Source organism: Bos mutus, chromosome 4 (genome assembly GCF_027580195.1).
Source record: "Bos mutus isolate GX-2022 chromosome 4, NWIPB_WYAK_1.1, whole genome shotgun sequence".
Classification (NCBI taxonomy): domain Eukaryota; kingdom Metazoa; phylum Chordata; class Mammalia; order Artiodactyla; family Bovidae; genus Bos; species Bos mutus.
In genome coordinates, this window is record NC_091620.1 from 24871804 (window position 1) to 24891879 (window position 20076).

Sequence of the window (20076 nt, forward strand, 5' to 3'; positions counted from 1 at the left end):
TTTCTTTAATTCTGTGTTTTGGGGTTTTTTCCGTACAGGTTTGCTCAATAGTTATCTCCCATTTTCAGTCAGTCCTCACAAGACAAGCCTCCTTTCTGGGAACAGTTTTAATGCAGATCTTCAGGGCATTCCTCCCCTGTGCCCTTGTTATCTGCCTTGTGTGGCTCATGAAGCACTTATCTTTTTTATGGCAATATGCTCAGTCTTGTCCTCCTGCCATGGAAAGGCTCTCTCACCCACTCTCCTCATCGCTCATGTTAGTAGTCATCCTTTCTCACAATAATAAGCGATTGCTACCAGTGGGTTTTACTGGAGTTCACCTTAGAGTCCATGTAACTCTTCACTGTATCAACCAAACCATTTAATTGAAAATTTGCCACAAAAGTTTCAGGAACACTATCTGTATTAATACCACTCCCGTTTACTTTTTTAATCCATTTTTCCTTATCCTTGCTTATACATAGTGTCTTGTGTCTTTACTCATAATAAAATTTAACCAGGTAGCCCAGTCTCCGATCTACCATTGTTCCCATCTCTCTTTACTGCTCTTCCTCATTTTCCAGTGGCCTCGGTGAACCAGCATGGGATTCGCCATACCCCATAATCTTCTATGACTCAGCATCTGCCCTGCCTCTCCATTTTTATTTGACCTTTGTCCATACCATAGTCCCATCTTCTCCTTTTTTTTTAAAATAACTCAACTGACCCATTCTAAATTTCTGTTAATTTCTACTTTCTTCTTCCACCTTCCTCCTGCAGAAAACCCTACCTCAGTTTAACCAAGATCATTCATCAATGAACCCCCTACTGCACTGAAACAGATTCTGTAATTGATAGGTACACCCTTTCCTATGTGGGGCAATCCACTTCCACCATCTGTTTTCAGTATACTTGAGTAAATTCACTTGCTTTCTGAATTCAGGCCTATTATTCATAGGATTCCTAGCAGTGGCTTCAATTATCTCTAACATTTTAATCTCTTGACTGCTTAAGCTCACTAGAGCCTACTGCAAAATGTCTATTCTCCTCCTCCTTCCTTGGAAGTATAAAGTATTTCAGATTTGTTCCTAAACAGATTCTCTTCTCAGCACCTATGTACTAGCATCTCCTTACTGCTTCCATTTATACCATGCCTTTCTGGCCTCTTTCCTTTGGCTTGTGTACCTTCCTCTGCTTGCCGAAGCTCTTTTGCATCTTTTGAGAATCCGATTAAACTGTACATCCTTTCAAATTTGTTGTAATTTCCCCAGGCTGTTAATCCTGAACTCCCACATAGCACTCTGTTAAAGCTTACATTAAAGAGTCTATAGCATTGAATTGTAATGCCAACAGGTGTGTAGAGGTAGACCTCTCACACATGCTTATTCAACTCCTAGACAATCAGCTGTGGGGAGAGAGGTCATGTCTTAGTCATCTTTTTACCTAAGGGCCTGGCACATTTATTTGCACCTTTACATTATAAATATATTGACATTTTCTATATTTTTGAATGGAGGGAGTTTACTAAAGTTAAGATTGAGCAAATGAAAGTCCCACTCTCCAACCTGTCACACATGGTCTTTACATCTGAGCCTGTTCTTTCCTTTCCTAGCCTGTCCCCCAGCTTTCTAACTCCACAGTTTCACACACACACACTGTCCCCCAGCCTTCTAACTCCATAGTTTCTCTCTCTCTCTCTCTCTCACACACACACACACTGTCCCCCAGCTTTCTAACTCCAGTTTCATACACACACACGAAACTGTTTAAACTGTTAATCCTTTTCCAGTCCATGGACTAGACCCTTTGTGCCTTTTCTTCATCCATGATTAATAAATACCCTCCTTCAAACAATTTAGAAAATCCTGTCTTCTTCATGAAGACTTCACTGTCCTTCTTTTCTTACTGTTTCTGCTGATTATCTCAACACATCATTGCCCACTTGCTCTTCCACTGTACGACACTGACTGCCGACATTAGAGCTTCACTGCTGACCTACTCACTACAGGTTGAAAGTTGACATACTGCAAGTTCATTCTGGTGATCTGTAAATCCACTGTTGGTCCACAATCCCTAGATATGATTATTTGTAAAAGATACTGAGACTCTGATATACTTTGTCAGGATTAATGATCTGTGTGCTTGTAACTATCCATATTTTATGCTTTGTCAGCTCGTAAACCAGTGGCTTTTAATGTTTTGCCCGGTGTGGTGGAAAGTTCCTTGGGAAGTGTCTCCCCTGCTGCTTTCCTGATCCATAGTCAGATGCTTTACCACTGAGCTCGACCCCCTGCTTTCCTTATCTGAATATAAAAACAGAATTTTGCTCAGGTCTTGTTTTCTGTACTATTCTGACTTGCAGCAGGAACCAGATTTCAAAGTCCAGCCTACAGGCGTCTTGTGAGAACTATGACCCTAGAGAACAGTCTACATATGTTTCACTTGATAATTCAGAACACAGAGCCAAGGGCAGACGGTGCCTCCCAGGTGACTGCTGGAGACCATGTGCCTGTGCGGCCCTGACACAGGCTTGCCTGCTCTGTCTCCTCAGCTGCAGGCACCTTTAGCTGCACCATGAAGTTCACTGTCCGGGACTGCGACCCTGACACGGGGGTTCCCACCGAGGAGGGGTATGACGACGAGTACGTGGTGAGTCTCCCCTGCACAGAGGGACTCACTCTGACCCCTTGCTCCACTGAGTGACTTCTGTCCAGAGAGAACATTTTTATAGGAACATCTGACATGAACTTATGGGACTATATTCTTCTCATACACGCTACAGCTGAGGAGGACCTGGGTTAATCTGTCATGGGATTTACCCCATGACTGGTTAATGCAAAACTCACTGTTTCTAATGTCTTTGTTAATAGGGATAATTCAGAGATGAAAATAATTACATGATCTTCATTGAGATCAGTTTTATTTAAAGTATTGAGAATTGCGATTTTTTTGTTTTGTTCGGCAACTTTTAATTTACTTGTAGCCACATCATGGATGGCAAAGGCTTCAAAGAATTCAGGGAAAGTTTTATTATGGAAGAATCTACCTGTTAGAGAATGCAGAGTTCAGAAGGCCGCATACAGCCTGAACTCTGTGGTGATATGTGGGAACGTGACTGCTCTGTACCTACCCCAGTGCTACAGATGCTGATCTGAATACAGGTCTTGCCAAACAACCTGGTTTTTTGCTTTCCTTTGTCAGGGCCTATGCTGTTTGACTTATCCCCTATGCTGTTTGACTTATCCAGACTACAGAACTTCAAACTAGTCTGAAGTTTTAGTTGAGTTTAGTAGTTTTTCCTAGGTTCGTGCAAAGGATATAATGCAGGATGATAAAACCAAATGAACTAGTTTCTACTGTGTTTGTTCTGAATTGAGAGGGTGTTCATTTTCTGACCCCTGCTTGTTAACCTACTAGCTAGAAGATCTTGAAGTGACTGTGTCTGACCACATTCAGAAGGTAATGAAGCCTAACTTTGCTGCTGCCTGGGAGGAGGTTGGCAACACCTTTGAGAAAGAGGAGACCTTTGCCCTCAGTTCTACCAAAACTCTTGAAGGTAAGAACAATTTTCCTTAATAGTGTATTGCCTGATAACAGTCTAACACCTAATAGGCACATTTGTTATTCTAGAAGGACTCCCTTTTCTTAAATACTTCACCAACTGTTTCACTTAAGAGGCCAGAACCCTGTCTTCATCATCTGAGTCAGCCCACTTCCAGTCCAGTCACCTCCCTGCACAAACCACCACCAGTCCCCACCTCTATCGCCCACCCCGCCCCAAACTAGTACAGAGCCAAACCCCTATGCTGACCTTTTCTGATACTGCTGCATCCATCTTCTCAACACAGAAGCTGTCAACAACATCATCACATTTCTGGGCATGCAGCCATGTGAGAGGTCAGACAAAGTACCTGAGAACAAGAATTCCCATTCCCTCTATCTGGCAGGTAAGAACCTTTATCAGATTTCTTTATTTTGTTGCAGAATTTGATAGGAAGGGATGTGCATGGGCATCTCATGCCCTGCTACTGTCCCACTGTTAGCAGAGTTACAGCTTGAAGCCCCATCAAACTGAATAATGTTTTAGCTGTTTAATTTGCGTGCTGTCCTTAAGTTGTTCTCTTAAGATGCATATTTGGCCCAAAGCACTTAAATCTCTCCTATAGCTACCAATGCCCCCACCTTAAGTACTCCATATCAGTATTACTGAATACCTTCTATGTGCCTGGTATTATGGGAATATAAAAGAGTATTTAGAATCTGTATGTAGGATTCAATTCCCACCATAGGCATAAATCTCTAGAAAAGCTAAACTAATAGAAAGGAAATGCAGGCAGAGCATGAGAAGTTTCATTATTCAGAGCTTGTTTTGAGTTCTTAACATGGTTTCCTCACTTCTTTTCCTCTCAGGTGTATACAGAGGTGGCTATGATTTATTGGTGAGGTCCAGGCTGGCCTTAGCAGATGGGGTGACCATGCAGGTGACTGTCAGAAGCAAAGAGGGAACACCTGTAGATGTTATCTTGGCTTCTGTTGGATAAGGTTTTACTGGGCGAGTTGAAATTGATGTACCCTTCACTGTCGGTGGGCTTTCAGGCTATTGGCATGAATTTCCCAGAATCATACTTTTAAAAATTAATGATTTCAAAAAAAAGCAAATTAAATATTTGGCCCTGAGCCAGCAGATCAAGCAAACATCTGTCTTTGTGCATGTCTTTCTGTTGTTGTTCCTTTTTAATACACTTGGTCAGCTTTGGTATGATAGTACAGCTTTTGGTGAGCTTGAAAATCAAATACTATCCTCTACCCCAGCTGCTTAGCTTCATTGAACTCTTTAATGTGTGTCTGAAGGCTCCTGGCAGTGTTGGAAAGCTTTTATCCCAGAGGGGTGGTTGGGGAGGGGAGCCAGAGTCCACTTTTGTCAAAATTCATTTTTATTAATAGAAAAGAAACACTTATTCCAGTTGTTATACTTGAAGTTGCTAATAAAAAAAATATAAATCACCACTTAATGATCCTGCTTTAACTACTAAGACAATGAAACTGCGGCTTAAAAAAAAGTATTCAGCACCATTTGCTCATAGGCCTTTCAGACTGTGTTCTTTAAGTTTCTGGAACTTTCCTGTCTGTAAAGTACAGGAACTGCTGAGCTACATGAGGAACCCTCTCTGGGACAACCAACGAGAAGTTAAGCAGTCAGTATACATTCAGCCCGGTGACTTGGACTGTACAACGTTCCCCTCCTCTCCACTAGCTCAGGAGGGACAATGCTTCTATGCACTGAGGTATGAAGAGTCTGACTGTTATAAGCTGGAAGGATGAGTTCTAACAGCAAAATAACAGTAAATCTCTGGCACAAAGGCTACTGTCTTTAATGTCCTGTGATTTTAGGAAATTCTGTAAATAGCTTGGATTTAGTTCAGTTTACTCAAATGAAATGTTTAAGGTCTGCTAGAGTATCTGCTGGTTTAGTATCTTTATATATATAATAAGTGTAGGGAAATCATAGTCTTGAAGTATACTTAGAATACTGCATTATTTAAACCAAAGTCTAACAAAATGTCTACAACTAGAAGCAGCTAATGAAACTAAATCCAAAGTTATGACAAGGGAAACTCACTCTCACTTGAAGCTGTACCACTTAGAGAACTAAAGCCATTCGAGGCAAGGTGAAGGCAGCACCTTTAGATAATTCCAAACCAGGCCAGAAATCAGCATTTCCAAATACTTCAGAAAAGTCCACAGAAGTGTTTCAAAGACTTTTATGCAAAAGAATATCTATCTTTCTGCATCAGTGAGTGGTAGTGCCCATCATAATTTCCTGTGTAACACAAAGACAAAGGCAAGTCCATACACTTGATCAGATGTCAAAGGAATGGGAGGTGGACCATCCGGTCACCTTACAGCTTCTGCTGGCTTTTTACTATGTGCTGTTCACCAGTGTGAGTCAGGTGGACTTTAGTGAGAGAATAGTGTCTGGTGGCCAGGACCTCTTTTGGGCATTTCTTCCTAAGTGGATTACACGACAGATAAGGGAACAGGGGAGGGAATACAGGGGAGCTACTCTTTCCAGCTCAGAAGGAGTTGATGAAGCCCATATATGCATTCAAGAAGCCCATGGGATCCTCTAGCTGTGGATAGTGGCTAATGTGGTCATCCAGAATCGACACTGTGGACCGCGGCAGCGTTTTCCTAGTGGAAGAGAACAGCATGGAGGTGAACTTGAGGCTGGAGGGAGGGAGAGGGGTGTAAGCCAGTGGGCAGCCCTAGTAAATGCCCCTGTGGACATACCACACTGGAAAGAACCAACAAAGAGCTTATTCACCTTCTACTTTGGAATTTTATCTTTAGGCAGATAAACACGCCAATTCCATTTATAATGTATACAGACTAGTTTTTAAATATTCCAACAGACCACAATGTGAAAATGCAACACACGTGCAACATGGGTCAGAGCAGGATGACTCCCAGCTCCTTAGGTAAGTGGCCACTCAGCAACTCACTGTGAGTGAAGACAAAAGACCTTGCTTACCCTGAGGAGATGAGAGGGCAGTCTGTTTAAAATTAAATGCAAGCTATTTACTACTGGGTTCTTTCTACTAGGCCATGTGAAGGTATGGAACATTTTCATGTGACATTGTCAATCAAGCACTCATATTCCGACACCTTCCGACTAAGTACCTAGAGAGCAGAACAACCTGAGAAGGCACTTTTGCACAGCTCTCTCTTCCCGCACAGTCTCCGCAGCTGAGGCCAATGAGTGGCTTTACAGTCAAACTTAAAGCAAACAGTTAAAATATATCCACTTCCATTCCTTGGTTCACACAATAGCTTTTTCTTACCTGTACACCTTGGAACATGTAGAGTGACACATGTAGACTGATAACCATGATAGTGAAAACAGGCTGTATAAACCAAGAGAATGTATAACTGAATTTCTTCATTTTTACACTATGTGAGAATTAAGATTTCCCCAGTTCATCCAGTGAAGTCAGAGACAGGCTAGCGCAACAGCCCTCAATGGGCAGTCCTGTTCACCACTGTCAGGAAAACAAAGACCCCTGAGGGAGACTCACCTGTACAGCTCCAAAAACTCGGGATAGGGGTTCACCGGATCCAATGGCCCATAGATAAAATGAACTAGGAGAAGGGAGAGGAATGAATTATTAACAGCTCTCACACCATAAAATTACCCCTCAAAATTTTTTTCTTTAAATAATTTTTTAATAATAGAAAACGTAGCTTCTTTCAATAAGTAGTTTACAAGGAACATATGAGAATAAGCCTAAAAATTAGTCCATTTGAGACCTTTTCACCTATAAACACCCATTCATTCTCTTCCTCTCTTCTTTGCCCTGGACCAAAAGGTATAAGCCCCACTTCCAACATTTCCATTTTATAAATCCAGGAGACTGTCATTCTTTTAAGTCTCTCTTCACTTGTAATTGACCCTTGACATTTGAAATCAACCAATGATATCCTGAACACTAATTATTCTATGTGAGACCATGCACTGTTTTTCAATCCATAGGAATGAAAAGACAAATGAGCAGAAACCACCTATAAGCCTCTTGATTAGTAATCTAAACAGTCTGTCATCCCAGCAGTTCAGCACTGAACGTGGCGACTACCGACAGTGCACAGCACAGAAAGTGGTCTAATCGCACTGACAGACACCAGCGCCTTCTGTGATAGGAACTCAATATTTTATATACTTCTCTACAACACATGTCCCTGGTTTCCAGATTAAATACGGGGGGCCAGTTATATCTGAACTTCAAATAATGAATTTTTTTTAGTATGTCTCAAATACTGCACAGCATATACTTATCCTAAATACATATCTGTTGTTTATCTGAAATTTATTTTCAAATTTAGCTGGGTATCTTGTATCTTGATTTGCTAGGTCTGGCAATTATTTAAGCCCATGGTCCCTCAGTTTTCCTGCCAGGAAGTAACACAGAAATACTCACTGGGAATAGATACAGAGGCAAGGGCTCCCACCCAGCGTCTTCTAAACTTCTTCCTCTGATTGATGTACTGCAAGAGACTGCAGGACAGACAAGTCAGCAAGAGTATAACAGGAAACTTCTATTGTTTTGTGGATGCAAAGGCCTGACAGGAACCACAAGGAACACCATCTATGTTTTCTTAATCCAGAAGCACCTTGCTATTCCTGGGAATGGCCCGCTTAACTTAACTCATTTCTCTTAACCTCTGGAGTTCACTACTATGTAGCTATGGCAGTGATCATGCCTACTATCAATGTCAGAATTAATGGTTCTCTGTGTTTATGAAGCACGGACTGAGATCTAGGAAGGCTGGAAATTACTTTGGATTAAAAGTGACTAAAGTCTGAGTCTAAAGTTCTGATTTTGGCTGCACCACTAACTAGCTCTGTGACTCAAAAGTTGTTAGTAACCTTTCACCTCAGTTTTCTCATCTTTAAGAGGACTCAACTACAAGATCTGTAAATTGACATCTGCTTCTAAAATTCTCACGGTAGAAGAAGTTCGTGAGCACAAAGCTTCATCTCCTGCATTATCCACAGATAAAATGGAGGAGGAGCCCTTTCCCCACAGTGTAAGATGTCAGAACTCAAACTCGTGTGCTCTAATAACTGTGCCTGGCAACTGTTTTTGTGAACTTAAAACATCACCTTGTAGAACTTTCTTGAAAATACAAGGGAATTTTAAAAGAGGCCTTTGTTTTCCAATTTTTTTTATATTAAAATGAATCTTCAAGGATCCCAGGTGAGTTTGAGGTGAGGAGGAGGAATGACTCCTTTGACCTCACAATTTCCAGCAGAGCCACCAGTTAAAAAAAATGGAAGCTACACTGACCCAGCTGGCAAAGAGGCCGTATCCCAAGCAGTTCCAGATATCCTATCTCAAGGTCCCTTTGTGAAAGCAGCTACATTCTCATTTGAACCAAAGGATGGGAATTCTTTGTACAAGACAGAGAATCCTCCCTTCTCAGTCCCTGTTGCTATAGAAAGGATGCAAAAAAGTAAGAAATCTGTACTTTGAGAGAGGAATTAGGCACCTTTCAGAATTATACATTTTGAAGTACTTACTATTGCCAAAAAGTCCAAAGACAATTTACCAGTCAATCAGCCAGTTACAAACTGAATTAGCACTGGAATTTGCAGTTGTTTACCCAAACTTTTTGTACCAAATGGCTTAGGCTCAGTGGCTACTATTCTCAATTTCTTTCTTTCTTAGAAAGTACAGAGCAGGACTTCTTGGTTTGCCTCATACGTCATAAGCACTCTTCTTGGAAGTTATGAAAGCAAAGAACAGAACACAATCCCACATCTTTTCCCTACTTCCCCAAATAAGTGTCTCTGGAAACCAAAACAAAGGTTATTTCTTACCTGTCAATAACCAAGTTCCCATCATTGTTGCGTATCCCTGCCCACATGTCCCACAGCTCACTCTCAGAAGGTCGGGTGTATGGCCCAAAGACGGGGGTGAGACTGAATAAGTCCAAAAAAGCAGAAAGGTTAAGTGTGAGAAGAGCTCAGTACATCAAGTATGATTGGCACTTCAGGTCACCTGTGTCCAGCCCTTGACTGGTTTTTATGAATTCCTCCTACTACTTGCCTGGCAAGTGGTCAACACCTTTAAAGTATCAAGCCCTAAGATCTGGCCCAGAGCTTTAATGCAGCAACTTTTCACTACGCTGTTCCTGGGCTGAAGTAAGTCCATCTTTAACAATAACTTACCCTCGAGAGAATACGAAGAAGTTCATCAACCGTGTGAGGATGGGTGACAGCATGCCTCCATCTTTGAGAAGCTATAGGTATAAAAGTAAAAATCAGGATTCCAAGGAAAGAAGACAACTAGCCAGGATATAAAGTTTTATACTAGGAACTAAAAAAGGACTTTAACTAAATCCACTGGATTTCAGTTTCTTGATTTGCTTACCCACATTCTTTTCTCATAGATGACAAACCTACTTCTAATTTCCTTTAAGATTACATTCTACACTGATATATTTGATTTTAGGATCCCATTTTGTTGAAACATCATGCTAATATCCTAAGTCTTTAGATAGCTGTATTTCTCCAAAAATAGTTATTGATCTCAATTTCAGAAATAAAGCTTTGTTTATATAGGGTTACTTCTACTGCTTTGCTTTTCCTTTATTAAGGAAAAAATTAACTTTATTAACATGTAAGTTCAGGAAGAAATAGATTTTTTAACTACAGCCTGTGGCAGCAGGTATGGGCCCTTGTAAAGGTTCCAGCATTACAGAGATCAGTATAAATTTGAAAAACTATTAAAGAGCGGTCGATGGAGTAACCAACCTTTTGTAGAAGGAGAGGACGGTGAGTCTCAGGAAATATACCTGTAGGAGAAGAGACTTAAGTTAGTCATTTACCAACAATTTTAGGCCAAACAGAGACTCATCATCAAAGGCTAGTCACCCTATTAATCACCTTAGTGGCTGTTACTGCCAAAAACAGAATTACAAATAAAAACTTAGTACTGTCATTTATTAATTCTCCAGGGCATTGTGTTTACCAGGTCAGATTCTATCCCACTGGAATTACTTTCCCCACTGCAGAGAAAAGGGAAAAATATGTCTCAGTCATCCACACTGGCAATGACTAGACTTGCTCCCCTTAGTGATTCCACCCATTCCTTGGAATGCATAGTGTTGTTACTGTTTGGGGCTGCAAAGGAAACCAGAGATTTTTCAGGAAGTGTAGGTCCTTAAACCTAGTTTTTCCATTTCCTTTTTTTTTTTTCCCCCCCAGAGTCTGTGGGAGAAAGCTATGAGCATGACTGATAAAAAGATTCCTCTCCCCATCTGCCCTTAAGGTAGTCTAAGGTATTTGAGGGACACCTGGATATATTCATGGATTTACAAGCCAGGCTCAATGGCAGGCAAAGCACAGGAAACATCTCCAAAAGGTCTAATTAAGGGTTCTCTAACTTGCAACTGAAACTTGGCACTGCTGTGAATTGAGAGTTTCCGACACAAACCACGACAGTGTTAGAAGCACGTGTGGCTTCATCTTCAGTCTGCAGAACCCACTGCAGTTGTCGCAAAGATGGTGAAGCATCATCTGCACTCCCCACTGCTTCTAATTACAGCTGTTACCAGACCCACCGTGAGATCTTGCTGGAATATGCATTAAACACATTTAAAAATCTTACTATACCCTATCTTACGGTAACACATCTTTTTATTAACTTATATCAAGATAATCAGTTTCCTTTGTAATCTTATTTTCTATATTAAAAAACATTATTCTGAGAAAGGGTCAGTAAATCTCTTCAGACTACAAAAGTGGTCATGGCACAGGAGAGGTAAAGATCCACTCCTTTCTGTGGGTCTGTTTGCAGTACCATCAGACAACCATTTAGACGTCACTGCTGTTTCTAAACGTGGCCCTTCTAGGCTACACCTCGCTTCCCACCCTCCTCCATGCAATTACCTCCATTTGACAGACACAGACTCTTGATTGTAAGCCGACCAGATCGATTCTGCTTGAATCTAGAGATGGGAGGGAAACACAGCTAACTGAGCCAGTGAAGATGAACTCCCAAGAGGGAAAAGGCCCAGAAAGAATGTACTTCTACCATCTTAGACGAGTGCGACCTGTAGGAAAGTCAGCGCCTCACTGACCTGTAGAGCAGCTCCTGAGCCACGGTGTCCCCGTAGTCGTGAGACAACAGGTTGATCCTGCGGCTCTGGAGCCCCAAATGTCGCAGAAGTGCCTCCACGATGCTGGCCTGCTCAAATATGGAATAGTGATGTGGCCTCTAGAGAAAGGAGAGCCCAGACACACAGGATGAAGTCGAGGCTGCAGGTCTGTCTGCCAGGCCGATCCCTTCATCCTCACCTACCCCCACCCCTCAACGCTGTACCATCTAGATGCCGCTTACCGGTTTGTCACTGAAGCCAAAGCCTAGGAAATCAAGGGCAATCACTCGATGAAACCTGAGGGTCAGACCTTCCCAAATCTACAAAAGAGAAAGGGATGGTTTGGTCCTAATCCTTCTCCTCCTCGTCTCCAACCTACAGGAACAAAGGAGTTTCATCCCTATCTCAGCTTAACAGACAGCCTTTGATAAAGGGAAAGTCTCATGAAACCACCACAGGCCCACAAATGATCCTCTCGGAAAGTGCTTTATTCCTAATAATTAATCTCCATTGATGGAGGAACTCGAGCACTTTTTAACTTGGCAATGATCCCTCCCAGATTGCCAAAGACTTTTTTTTTTTACTCCCTTACAGTAAATGAGAAACTGTTCTACATTTAATCCTATTTTATTAAGCAACTCAGATACGTAAAAGCCTTCTGCTGTTGCAAGAAAATCCTTGATTTTGGATTTTAAAGGCATAGTAGGACCCAGAAGTCTGATTTTATTACCTTGTACCAATCATAGCTGGATGTTGGAAAGCCGTGTAAAAGCACGACTATCTCCGGACTTCCAACCACACCCACAGAGTCTGGGAAGGAGAGAGAACAGTTAGGCCAACTCTAAGAAAATAACTTTGAAGATGTAAAAAAAATCTAAGTAATCTGGTATAAAGGTCAAGAAACACTCACCAAATTAATGACATTAAAATAATACATTTCTTTTTAAAATGCAAGCTTATTGCTTTAGGTAAGAACAGGCATTTGATAACTATTTTCTTTTATCCAGTATACTTAAAAATTGTAAATACAGCTAATATTTTATACAAACTTTAAGTGGAGCATAGTCTATAAAAATACTGAATCACTAATGTTCTACACAGAAACTAATTGTAAATCAACTATACTTCATTTTAATGTAAATAGCTCACTTTATATGAAAATACTTGATGGCAGACTGCTTACTTTCACCTAGGTTTTTAAAATATTTCCCTATTTCTCCCTTTATTCTGTATTATTGTTATATAAATTGCTTTTCCACAGTAAAGTTTCACAGTTATTAAAAGTACACTCACAATTTACAAACTACAAGTTCTGTGCACCTATTAGTAATGAACAGCCTCACAAAAATTCCCTAAAATATAGTAACTCTTTTCCACTCACTGAGCTCAGTTTATGCTGTTTGCCCAACACTATCATTTCCCGCATTGGAGACTCAGTCAAATATTAAAAGCGTAATGCTCGACTACTGCAAAATTCTAACAACTATAAAAAAGGTTAATCAACATAATCATGAACATTTTTAAATTTATAAACATCTTTTATATTAGCCAAGCATTTAAAGAGTAAAGAGCCTTGCTAATAGTATTAGATTAAAACTGATAGATTCATATACCACCATTGGCATGAGAATTTGATAATGAGGTTTATAAAAATAATTTGTTAAAAGCAATTAAAAATTTTATATACTTTAGCCTAGACGTCTTAGTCTTGAGAATCCACACAAATAAATCATTTCATTTACAAGTAGTACTGTTTCAAAAAAAATAAGGAAAAAATTAACACATACATGAAGATTTCCCCTCAACATTAACTATTTAAAGCACTGAAAAACTGGAAAGAATCTAAGTGACCAACATAAAGAAAATTATATACTTACTTTTTATTGAGTACAGCAAATGAGAGGAGGTCAGGAGCAATAATGAAAAACGGTTTATGACAAACATTTTTCGTTATTGCTCTTGACCCCCGCCCAAAAGTAATCTTTTCCGATCTCATTTCTCATTTTCTCTACCTATAAAATGAGAAGAACAGCACCTACCTCCAAGTACTGTTGTAAAGATTAAATGAAATAATGAGGGTTGAAAACATAATTCAATGTCTACCATAAGGTAATAAGCAGTCGATAAGTAGCAGTCATGACAATAATTATTAGCAAGTTAATTTATACAAAGGTATAATATTTAAATCACATTCAGTTATGCATATAAGAAATAATCTTTATAGAAAAATAAAACTCCAGGGTAGGGGAGGACACAACCACTGGTAGCTGTGTCTATGAATGCTGTTTATATTACCTGACACTAGGGGCGCTCACAAGAGAAAAGCCAGTACTGTCTATCAATACAAACCAGACCGCAAAGTAAATGAACAAGTCAGTCTGCAGACAGGAATCTCAATTCCACCACCCTCTCTCCCTCCCAGCTGTTTTCTGTGAGCTTCCCTGCTGTCAAGGTAATGAGAGAAATTAGTCCATTCCTCCAAATGAACACTGCACAGGAAAAAAAAGGGTTTTTGCCTTCATCGCGGAGGGGCGACAGAGACCAATGGATGCAAAATAACTACCTCGGTGGGACCCGTGGGACCTTTTACATGCAGTGTTCCAAAGAGCCCTGTTCTTACCTTGGTAGAAGATGCGCAGTCCCTTGTAGGTGAAAAATTTGCCTGACGACTTCCATGAGTGAAGAGCGGGGGAAAGCTGCGGGGGCGGGATGTGCAGATAGGCCGCAAGCAGGGGCACCGCCAACAGCCCCACCTGTACCCACCACTCCCGCATCCTGTAAGAAAATCAGAAACCTGTTGTGAGCGGTCAGGTGACAATGCGCACGATCTGCAAGCCCCAAACCGGTCAAGTAGGGGGTGGATTTCTGCGCTGTGTGGTGACTGCCTTGTCCTCCATGTCAACCATGGCAGAAAATGTACTCTGCTTCCTACGGCCATTGCCGTATTTGGTCGTCGTTCTAATTTTAAGGGAAAATAGATTATTTTCATATGTAACTTTCCCCCTCAACTTCTCCCCACTTTAACTCTGCAGCCCCTCCCCTTGTGCTGTAGAGGTTTTTATATAAAGTAAAAGGAAGACAAGTTACTTAAGTAACTACATTGGCTTTTATCAAGGCATTCCTGGGGGGATGGGGGTATTTCCCTCATATTTACTTTAAAAGCTCTACAACCTACCCACTGGCCCCCGCCCCAGTAAAATGTTTTAAATATATATATTTTTAACTCATTAAAAAAAATACGTAGTGACATCACATGTCCTTAAGCAGAGAGCTGCTCTTGATTTTCTAGTGTTTATCAACCCTCTGACTCCAGTGAAGCCCAGTTTGATACTACTATATAGATTTGGGCTGAGAAACTGCTAGGGGTAAAGAGTGTGAAAGTAAGAAGATAGGTGCTTTGTACATTCCAACATAAGCAGCTTTGTCATGACCCTGAATATCTAATCTCTTAAGGCAGTGGAGCAGCAGATTTTATTTCTGCTTTTTTTAGCACTCTTAAGGAAGCACCCCTATTTATTTATTAGCATGCTCCTTACTCCCCATCTCCCCCCACACCCAAAAGGAGGCGAGAATCTGAGAACTGATTTTGTTTTGGGGAGGAGGGCAGTGATTTACACACCCAACTTTTTCATGCCCATGACTTTGAAGGTCCAGGTCAGTTTATCCACAGTAACAAGTGCTAAACAGGAATTAGAAACAGTCCCCTCAGTTTCTAGTTTATAACTCCTGAGGGTCACCAAAGAAAGAATTATCAGTTGAATGGATGTTCTCTTAAAAGTAGCCAGAATGGAAGGAAATACCTCCTAAAACTAAGAATTACGAAGAACACAGAACTATAAATAAGCGGAATTCATTGTGAAAGCCCTGGTGGAAATGGCTTTGTCTGGACACACACCCTTCCATCATATTACCTATAATCTGGTCACAATCCCTAACAAACTAATATTTATTTTAGAGCTTTTTTTTTTTTAATAACTTGTGGTTTTATGTCCACAGAGAACCTCAGCTCCTTTGCCTATTTTAAGGCATACCAAGGCAGTCTCCCCGCCCCCCGCCTCCCCGAAGTATATGTCCATAAAATAGTCAGTGACTTGGTTCTTTTAAGGTAGAAAGATTAAGAAATGATTAGAAAAAGTACCCTGAACATGATCATTATATCACAGTATTCACCCCATAACAGTAATAGGCTGCATCCCATTATCTCCTTAAAAGGTGAGGTGACAAAAGGTATTATTAGATTTAGGTTATCATTTCTCCGTGCTACCTGTCCTGGACATACATTTTCACCTGCGCATTTCATCCTTCCTGATCTCCCAATACTTCTCATTCATTTACAGGTTCCAGCAGCTGTGTATCTGCAGTGACTCAGCAGAGAGTCAGGGAGGGGATACTAGAGGAGGGGAGCAGGAGGCAGCTCCCCCCTCCATTTCTGGGGTTGAAGTGGTGGGGGGGGGCAGTGGTAGCCCCAGGAATGAACAGACGCTGTTTCTGGACACCACCATCCGCCACCTCTTCCTTCTCTTTTACTCTAAGAATGCAAAGAGGCAACCCCTCACGAAGCCATAAATTTAATTACTTCAGTAAAAATGCCCCTAATAATATTTTAGGATTGTTAGTATGAAAGCAGTCAGGCAGTCAGTAGGTAAAATGGATTAAACATTTTTTGACTAAAATCTCCATTATTTGATGAGCCAAGAATTAAGAATATAAATTCAGCAAATGCCAGTAACAAACCTTCCAGAAATTAATGAACATTTACGAGCCTTTATCTTGTAAATAGGAAAAATGCACACATTTAATACCACCAAACCTGCCCACTTTAGAGCATCGAGGTGAGACTATGAGCTACTTTGTGCGTGTGTGTGTGTGTGCTAAGTCGCTCAATCGTGTCCGACTCTTTGTGACCCCATAGACTGTAGCCCACCAGTCTCCTCTGTTCACGGAATTTTTCAAGCAAGAACACTGGAGTGGGGATCTTTCCTTCTCCAGGGGATCTTCCCAACCCAAGGATGGAACCTGCGTCTCTTGCGTCTCCTGCATCAAATGGAGGATTCTTTACCACTGCGCCATTTGGGAAGCCCAATACTTTGTAAACCAGTGCAAATAATTCATGTGTAATATTATGACAGTTTGGTCACATCATTCTCACTTGGCTTCCTGTTACTTAAATCTAAAAAATACTTACGCCTTGGTGATAACACACTGCCAGTTCTAGTCACACCTATGCGGTAACTCATGCCACAACGACCGCAGGGTCTTCAAACCCTAAATCACGCCAAAGCAAAACCCAGGTCTAGAAACCCTACATCGCGCCAAGGTGATGCCAGAGTCTAAACATCTTAAGTCGCGTCAAGTGAAACCCAGGTCTAGAAACACTCAATTACACCAAGACGGTATTGGGGTCTAAAAATCGTCGTTTGTGCAGGGGTGACGAGAGGATCTAAAAATCTTCTATCGCACCATGGCGATGCCGGGGTCTAAAAATTCCCAATCATGTCAGGGTGATACTGAGGTCTAAACATTCTAAATTACAACAGAGTAGTACCAGGGTCTAAAAATCTTAACCCTAGGGCATACCAGGGTCTAGAAACCCTAAATCTCACAGGGCGACGCCCAGGGTCCAGAAATTCTAAATTGCATCAGAGCAATACCGGGGTCTAGAAATCCTAATTTAGGACACTCCAGCATTCTTCTGAACGTTCTACAGCATTCGGGCGAGACATCTCCTCCCAAGCAGGTAGAGCGGGCTCAGAGGACAAGAACACATGCCCCCCCCCCCCCCCGACCTCCCGAGATTTTCCCCTCCAGTGCACAAGTGCCGGTCCGGTAGCCCCAGCTCCGACCGGCAACGTCTTACCTGCTAGCCCGCACCCTATTTGGGGACAGAGGCTCCAAGCCAGGCACACATTGCCACCGCCACCCCACCCCTGGCGCCCGCCACGCACCCACCTGCGGAGACGATCTCGGCGCACCATGGTGGTGTCTTAGCCCATGCCGCCTGCACGCCGGCCCAGAGCAAAGGGCGCGCTGCAGCGCCCGCAGCCGTGCAGGGCTGGCCGGCAGCAGGGCGCAGCCCACGGCCCAGGAGGGCGGCGCGGCCGCGGCAGGCGGCCACCGGGGTGGGCGCTGCGGCAATGCGCGAAGGCGCGGTTGCCGCAGAGGAGGCGCCACCCGCCGGGATGCACCGGGAGGTGCTCGTGGCCGCGGCAGCGCCGAGCGAGTGGGCACCGACTTTTAGAGCCCACCCGCGCCCCGCCCCTGGCCCGCCCACCGCGCCGCAGTGCCCCTCCCGCTGAAGCCACCTCCCCTCCTCGCAGCCCTGCTGCTGGCGCCCCTCCTAGTGCAGCTCCGGGGGGGGGGCGGGGGCACTTTCAGGGGTGTTGACCCCACCAGCACCCCACTGCTCCTTCACGGCCCCCTACCCTGAACCACAGGTTCTACAAACAAAAACCCTCCTCCGGCGAATTAACAATGGAGGTAGAGACCACAAATTCCTGAGACCCCCCCCCCAACACCACCCCCAGACCACCCATAAGCCCCCCCCAAAGCCCCAAAGGTGGCCGCTCCACCTCAAATGCAGTAAGACCCAGGGCTGTGGGCTGCTGCTTTTGCCTGGCGATCCTCGCGGAGGCAGGGGGACACGGCACAAGCGCCCGCGGCAAAGCAGCGGTCCGTAAACTCCCAGCACCTCCTAGGTCCCTAACTGCAGGGATTTAAGCTGAGCTGGGCCTACCTCTGAGCTATTCGGCGGATTCATGGGACGGCCGCTCAGAAGCAAAAGAAAAAGGGGTGGGTGGGACGGCAAAACTTGCGGAAAAGCAAGGCTCTTTTTCGCGCGGCCACGGCCGCGGGCTTGTCCTCTGCGGCAGCGCTACGTGGTCCGCACGCCCGAGCCCTGCCGCAGCCCTCCCGCGGTACCCACTCCCAGCACCGACCCGACCCGAGCCAGGAGGGGTGATAGGCACAGGACATGAGACTAAAGCGCCCTTTATTTGTGTAAGACTGAATCACAATGTGAGGGCCCCAATGGTACCGAAAAGAGGGAAGGGTTTTTTCCCCCTTCATCCACAATCCTTTAAAAGGCATTTATCAAGTACCTTTGAAGAGAAAAGTGTAGAGAATCAGAGTGTGTGTTCTGTTTTTTGGCTGTAAATGGAAATCCTGACAAACGTGCGGGCTGCGCTGCCGGCTCCCTCCAGAGGGGGCGCTGCAGGCCTCCCTTCCACTCGCGCCCACCGCGGCCGCTCCGCTGCCCAGAGCGCGGGCGAGCCAGAGTCCCGACATCCCGGGCTTGAAAGGCTCGGCCAGCCGAGGCCACCGGGCGCCTCACAGGGTGCCAGGGAGCTGAGGGGTGCCAGTTGGACACAGGAGAAACCGCTGTCTGTGAACGTTGTCACCAAAAACGTGCGGCGCGGTCCAGGGTTCACCTCTACTGATGTCGCCTCAGAGGTTCCTGAAACAGTGCTAACTGAGCACCTCCAGAACGCTAAGAGCTAACGGTGCAAAGGCCAAGGAGAAATGGCCCCGGGAACCGCTCCCCCCCCACCCCACCCCCACCCCCGCCAAAGCGAGATGCTGACCATCTGGTAGGGATGACACCCAAGAACTGACAACGGCTTAAAATTTCCCTTTAATTTCCTGGCAACGTTTTGTGACAGGTTGGTCCCCTCCCCTCAACACACAAGCCCCTCAAAGGCCGAGCCCAAGTATTATTCACCTTTTGTATCCCCAAGAGCCCGCCAAGGCACTGGCCACAAAGCAGGCCCCTAATAAATACTGCATGAATAAGTGCAAGAATTTGAGGGCGCACAGGGGAGGAAGTAATTAAGGAGAAGGGGGAAAGGGTTGTTTCGAATGATGAATAGACATTTACCAGAGACAAAGGGCATTCTAACCAGAGGGGACGGCATTCGAGAAGCACCGGAGGTGCAGGACCGCATGACCTTTGGGGAAAATTGCAAACCCTTTGGGCTACGGAGATGAGAGGCAAAAAATTAGGCTAGAAGGAGTATTTCATCTTAAGGAGTTTACAATTTGTCTTAAAGAATATGAGGAGCCACCGCTGGATTTAAACCCTTTACGGCCTTAATTGGTTACTTAATGAAATTTCAATTACTCCCCTTAACAAGCAGAGGATTACCTGTTTTAACGAACCGCCACCTTTTAAGGACGGAATTAATTACTGAGCAAGATTTAAATCAGTCCTTTCAACAAAATAAAGACTTTCCTATTTTAACTAAGAGAACAATATAAAACAAACTTGGCATTATAGTTTCTCATAGTCATTGTCAATGGAACCTATGAGTCCTACAAGCAATTCCCTACTTTTATTCTCACCACACCAGAAGCACCAGCATCCAAGATGAAGGAAATTTTGTATTTAATGGACTGTGTGCTCACAAAGGATCTTATTCTGAAAGCCAAGGAACATGTCCACCC

General features: G+C 43.4%; 2 protein-coding genes across 3 annotated transcripts; one reads left to right on the forward strand and one right to left on the reverse strand.

Moving 5' to 3' along the window:
• Window positions 1-2386: 2386 nt before the first annotated feature.
• Window positions 2387-4674, forward strand: LOC106701310 (coatomer subunit gamma-2). Its single transcript, XM_014481293.2, has 4 exons — window positions 2387-2628; window positions 3397-3535; window positions 3828-3926; window positions 4390-4674. Exons 1-4 carry the CDS (start codon window positions 2554-2556, stop codon window positions 4518-4520), a joined length of 444 nt encoding a protein of 147 aa, XP_014336779.1. The 5' UTR covers window positions 2387-2553; the 3' UTR covers window positions 4521-4674.
• A 218-nt stretch (window positions 4675-4892) lies between these two features.
• MEST (mesoderm specific transcript) lies at window positions 4893-18481 on the reverse strand. Of its 2 annotated transcripts, none has more exons than XM_070369223.1 (12): window positions 18371-18481; window positions 14258-14412; window positions 12368-12447; window positions 11880-11957; window positions 11620-11756; window positions 11429-11487; window positions 10292-10332; window positions 9707-9777; window positions 9356-9457; window positions 7953-8029; window positions 7056-7119; window positions 4893-6171 (listed from the first exon to the last, which is right to left on the reverse strand). In XM_070369223.1, the coding sequence occupies exons 2-12, from the start codon at window positions 14409-14411 to the stop codon at window positions 6054-6056; spliced, it is 981 nt and encodes a 326-aa protein (XP_070225324.1). In that variant the 5' UTR covers window position 14412; window positions 18371-18481; the 3' UTR covers window positions 4893-6053. The 2 variants fall into 2 exon arrangements, with proteins under 2 accessions (XP_070225324.1, XP_070225323.1); XM_070369222.1 differs by lacking the exon at window positions 18371-18481 and adding an exon at window positions 17587-17864.
• Window positions 18482-20076: the final 1595 nt, after the last annotated feature.